Source organism: Etheostoma spectabile, chromosome 7 (assembly GCF_008692095.1).
Source record: "Etheostoma spectabile isolate EspeVRDwgs_2016 chromosome 7, UIUC_Espe_1.0, whole genome shotgun sequence".
Classification (NCBI taxonomy): Eukaryota; Metazoa; Chordata; class Actinopteri; order Perciformes; family Percidae; genus Etheostoma; species Etheostoma spectabile.
The window spans coordinates 19,249,676-19,254,544 of NC_045739.1; the positions used below are offsets into that span (position 1 = coordinate 19,249,676).

The 4,869-nt window shown below is 38.2% G+C and overlaps 2 protein-coding genes across 3 annotated transcripts in view; both read right to left on the reverse strand.

Annotated features, from left to right (window-relative positions):
- Positions 1-4,869, reverse strand: part of e2f1 (E2F transcription factor 1) — a 408,003-nt gene that overhangs the window by 323,546 nt on the left and 79,588 nt on the right. The gene's annotated exons all lie outside the window — the stretch shown is intronic.
- ctnnbl1 (catenin, beta like 1) overlaps positions 1-4,869 on the reverse strand; it is a 62,365-nt gene that overhangs the window by 44,116 nt on the left and 13,380 nt on the right. For both annotated transcript variants that reach the window (XM_032520849.1, XM_032520848.1), the window contains exons 7-8: positions 2,221-2,312; positions 779-851 (exon numbers count right to left, since the gene is read on the reverse strand). In XM_032520849.1, coding sequence (XP_032376740.1) covers positions 779-851; positions 2,221-2,312 — 165 coding nt within the window. The remainder of the gene's footprint in view (positions 1-778; positions 852-2,220; positions 2,313-4,869) is intronic.

Genomic DNA, 4,869 nt, shown 5'->3' on the forward strand with positions numbered 1-4,869 from the left:
AATATAAGTGGCTGGTAAAATTGGGCATCTATTAATAAGTTAATTTACCACCCTGCCAATGTTCACGAACAAAACTGCGCGCTTTGTATTTGTTGGTGAAGGCAGTAAAGTGTTCATAACCAACAGTAGCTACAGGCATAAATAATTAGTATGGATGCTCTTCTCATTCCCAGCAGCAAGTATTTTGACATTATAAAACCTTTCAGAGTGGAAGTTTTAAGTCAAATTTTACAGCAGGAAGCAATAATTACATTAAAATTAGCATATCAAGGATTCTCCCAAATTGTCATTTTCTTAATAGTAGTCATGTCATTTGCCTTATTCTCACTTCAAGACACTGACAGTATTATAATAGGGAACATTATTCTTTTTGTTAAATTTTGATGATAAGAAGACTGAGTGTAAAATGTGGCAAACCTTCCACTTATTATTAATATGGCTTTTACCAATAATTAATTAACCTGATAGCCCAGTGGCTATCTAAGGCTTTACAAGGTTTAAGGGAGGAAGGGAAAGGGTGGAGAAGATAGCAAATAAACAAGGAGAGAGAAAGTAAAGAAGTTGCTCAGGAAGACGGAAGAGATAAGATGGGATGAACAATAGCTGAAAGAGAATAAAAATAATAATAATAATCCAAGATGGATAGAAAAAAGGTAAGGATGGAATGATAAAGGAAAGAGTAGAGGAATCGATGAACTAAAGGGAAAGAGAGGCAAACAGAAAAGTGAATGTCTAACTTTATTTAGAAGCCACAGACCATTTAGTGAGACACACTTACTGTCATTGTTTTGTAGCAGGATGGCCAGGATTTCACTGCAGTACAGCTTGTTAGCATCAAACGGCATCTTTGTCTGAGAGGGAAAAAGACCAAAGTCCAATTACCCCTCATCTTGAGAATCTCTTTTCTCCAAAGTATTAGAAAATTCCTTTTTTATTCTACAACAAAATATAAGCTTTGTAAATTGTATTTGGTATACAGCAACATCTTTAAACCTCTGGATCAATTGGCTCACATGACAGGTTGTCTGAATATACATTCCATTGTATGCATAAAACAGGATTTCTGCAGTCAAATTTAAGACTTTTTAAGACCTTTATGAATTTAAGACCTATGTACTGTATATCACAACATAAAAGCGGAACAAAATACAGTCACAAAGGTACTTTCAAAATAATCTAAATTGTTAAAATTGAATAAAAGCGACAGAGTAATGATCTGTACATATACAGCGAATTATATTTGGACTAGCAAAAGAAAGAACTACAACACCACAGAAAAATAATAAACATTTCAATGAACAATTCCATATTAGGTAGTATTGCATGAACATAGGAAAATTAAAAACCCCTTTCAAATTATTTAAGTACACAATACTTGGCTGTAACGCCATGCAGTGTCCTGCTATGACATGAACTACTACTGCTACCATTTTTAGTCACATCTTTATTGTGACTGTTATTACCATTGTTCCTCACATCCCCAACCGGCCCGGCACCGCCTATCAAGAACCTGGGTCTGGCCGAGGTTTCTTCCTAAGAGTTTTGGAGGAATAACTAGAATTGTTGGGACTTTATAAATTATAGAGTGTGTTATAGACCTACTCTATCTAAAAAGTGTCTTGAGATAACTCTTTTTATTATTTGATTCCATAAACAAAAGTAAATTGAATTTTTGAATTTAAGATACAACCTTGATACAAGCATATGCTTTTAAAACTAAGACTAAAAATACTGGAAATATGATTTGAAGGAAATAAAAAAAAAATAGAGAGATACAATTCCCTAATTTGTTTCTAAAATTAGTCAAACTGACTGACATTATCCAGTGAAGTGATCTCCACGAGATAATGTAAAGCAAGAAATTACCTAAGCATGAATGATTTATAATTACTTGTTTGAGAAGAACCTGACGTAACACCACATGCAATTAGGGTTTTGCAGTAAAGGTATAGAAAATATCTAGGGCGGCAACTAACAATTATTTTCTTAATCTTTTAATCTTGGGGATATTTGACATCAGAAAAAATCCCATTACAATTTCTTACAGTCCATGAAATCTCTTGTTTTGCCTGACTGCCAGGAAGAATAAATAAATAAATAATTTATTTAAATAGTATTCCCATTTATCAGATTATTTTCTTTCACTTGAATTATCAATTGACTGACTTACCATTGCATCTCTAAAAAATAACATCATCCAATACAATGCCACATTCTCACCTTGATTCTCTTGAGCAGCCACTGCATGAGTCCCTGCTGAGCTGCCTCGGTGCACAGGCCTGGTCTGAACTCTGCCATATTTTCTACGATAGCTGCGGAAGATGTAATATCAAAAACAAATCAAAATTTCAGCCTTCACATTTGTTGTCTATCCTCAAGCAAGTCACTAGAAACTTACCGGCTCCAGGGACAGCGCAATTGCTGACACTTTGAATTTCCTGACAGAGATCAAATAAGTTGGGACGCCCTAATCTAAAACGGTGGATCGATATCGGAACCGATACTGATCTCCTAAGTGGACAGGTTATCAGGAAGACATGACTAATCCCTATTAAATACAGTTCCTTTCTCACTGTCTGGGAAAACAGGAGTACTGATAATGAATTAGTATCAGCAAATGCATTCAGTTGAGGTATTGGACAGAAAATGCTTTCGCTCAAACGCACTACTAATTAGGTGTCAGACTAAGACTGTACGTTAGTCTCAGGCTGTCGCACATGACATCTCTACTTAAACACAGGTGGTCGGATGTTGGGGCATTTTCAGCATGAGTGACACACTGATTGATCCAAAGGGGAAAGTCAAATGACAGGTTGAAGTGACATTTGTAAATTACCCAAAAGTAGACTTATCAGAAGAAAATTACAGTTTAAGGCTCATGCTTTCTCTATGTTGGGTTGTCTGCCTCAGTACATAATACCACTGTCGTGTAGTCTATAATCAATGTTAACGCCACACGTTGAAAGAAAGTGTAATACAAGTTAGCTTTTTATAGAATCATCTCTCATATTAGAAAGCTGCCTCTGCCACATGATATCTCTATCAGAGCAGACTGTAGCAGAAGGGGTCAGAGAGAGAAAGAGATTGTGGGGCGGTGATGAATGGAGGGAATAGAGGAAAACTAAAGGGACTGGAGGGGAGGCAAATGAATGGAGAGGAAAAGCAGAAGGGGGGCAAAAGGGTGGGAGGACAAGTCAAAGATGAGGGATGGACAGGGAATGAGGGAATATAACAAAAGCACAACAAACATGGTAGAAAGAGTTGGGAGTAGGGATGGAACGGTACATGTATTTGTATTGAACCTGAGTGGTACGGGTGTCACGGTTCGGAGCATGACTTTACACGGAGAATGCACGGTATGAAAATAAATAAAACTTGCGTGCAAGTTAATTCATGTAATGCAGAACTAATGTAATGCGGAACTACTGTTACATACGCAGGTTTTATAGGGGCACCTAACCTGCAGCCCCGCATTAGCTCTAAAGCTAGTAGCCGAGCTTCGCCTATGTATGGAGACTGCGAGAGAATGGTATAATACAATGGAAAATAGATCTAACATGCTAACGCATATCCAACACCACCACCAGAGAACAAGTAACAAACTTTGTATCCAAGAACACTTAAATCAGTGTTAATTACGTTATATTAGACACAGACCGCTGTTGTGGATTAGTGTTACATTTCCAGCATCACAGCTCCAAACCGTAACGATAGTTGGGACAGATGCCTTGTTTCTTCAGGCTAACTATATTAGCTTTAGCCAGTCAGGGAGCAGCTTTCAGCGATGAAAAATAGCCGGGAGACCAGATAACGTTGCATTAATCAGGTAATCTAGTTCGTCGTTGCAGAGAACAGAGATGCAGTAGTTTTATAGCTGATTGTCTTAATTTGTACAGTTGATTAAAGATACAGATGAAGTCTGGAGATGATGTGGGGTACTTATTGTTTACTACTAACATCTAACTTTACACACTGCAGGCTGTTGCAGCTATCTCAGGGGAAAGACTGGATGACACTAGCTGGTCCAGCCTGAGATATACATAATAAAAAAAAGTTGCCTTCTGCATTTTTGTTTTGCTCGTACCGAACCGAGGTATGAACCGAACCGTGACTTCTGGGACATGAAAAGGACATAAGACAAACAAAATTACAAAAAAAGGAACAACTGGAGAGGGGGGCAGCTGATGATAGAGAAATGGAGAAATGGATGGAGAGGGAGGGTGCTGAGGGAGAGAGGGAGGGCCTTTATCAGTAATTCAAACAGAGCAGACAGACAGCATCCTGGTGGACAGCAGGCTCAGAGCAGAGAGCAGCCAAGGCAGACAAAAGGCTTATTCAAGCTTGGAGAGCTCCCTTGATAACATAAAACACACACACACAAACTTGAATAGAAGACGCACAGACACTGCTCCCTTGATATAACCCACACTCGCACACAAAGCCAAATACACACACCTAAACAGCCCTCCTGACACTCGCCCTCAATTTGGCAAGAAAAAAATCATCTCAGTGGACTCATTCAACACAAAAAGAGCTGAGAGGCAGAAAAGTCTGATTCGTGTGAGGCTAAATACAGAGACCATGACTTCTCAAACTATCTGTTGGCCCATGCAATATCCTCAACCTGATGTCTACATTTAAAGACACCAACACCAATTTTGAATCTCCATAACTAAGAGTTTATACCTCAGATTACAAAAAACTGCTTCCACTTCGTCCAAACATTAAAACGAGACACTGAAAAATGGGTTCAAATGTCCAATTTTGTGTCTCTGGTGCTTCCACCAGCATAAGAACTTGAAAAAACATGCGGTTTTAAGTGAGATTCAGGTTGCTGAATGTAGGGCTGAACACTAAAACTGAACATTT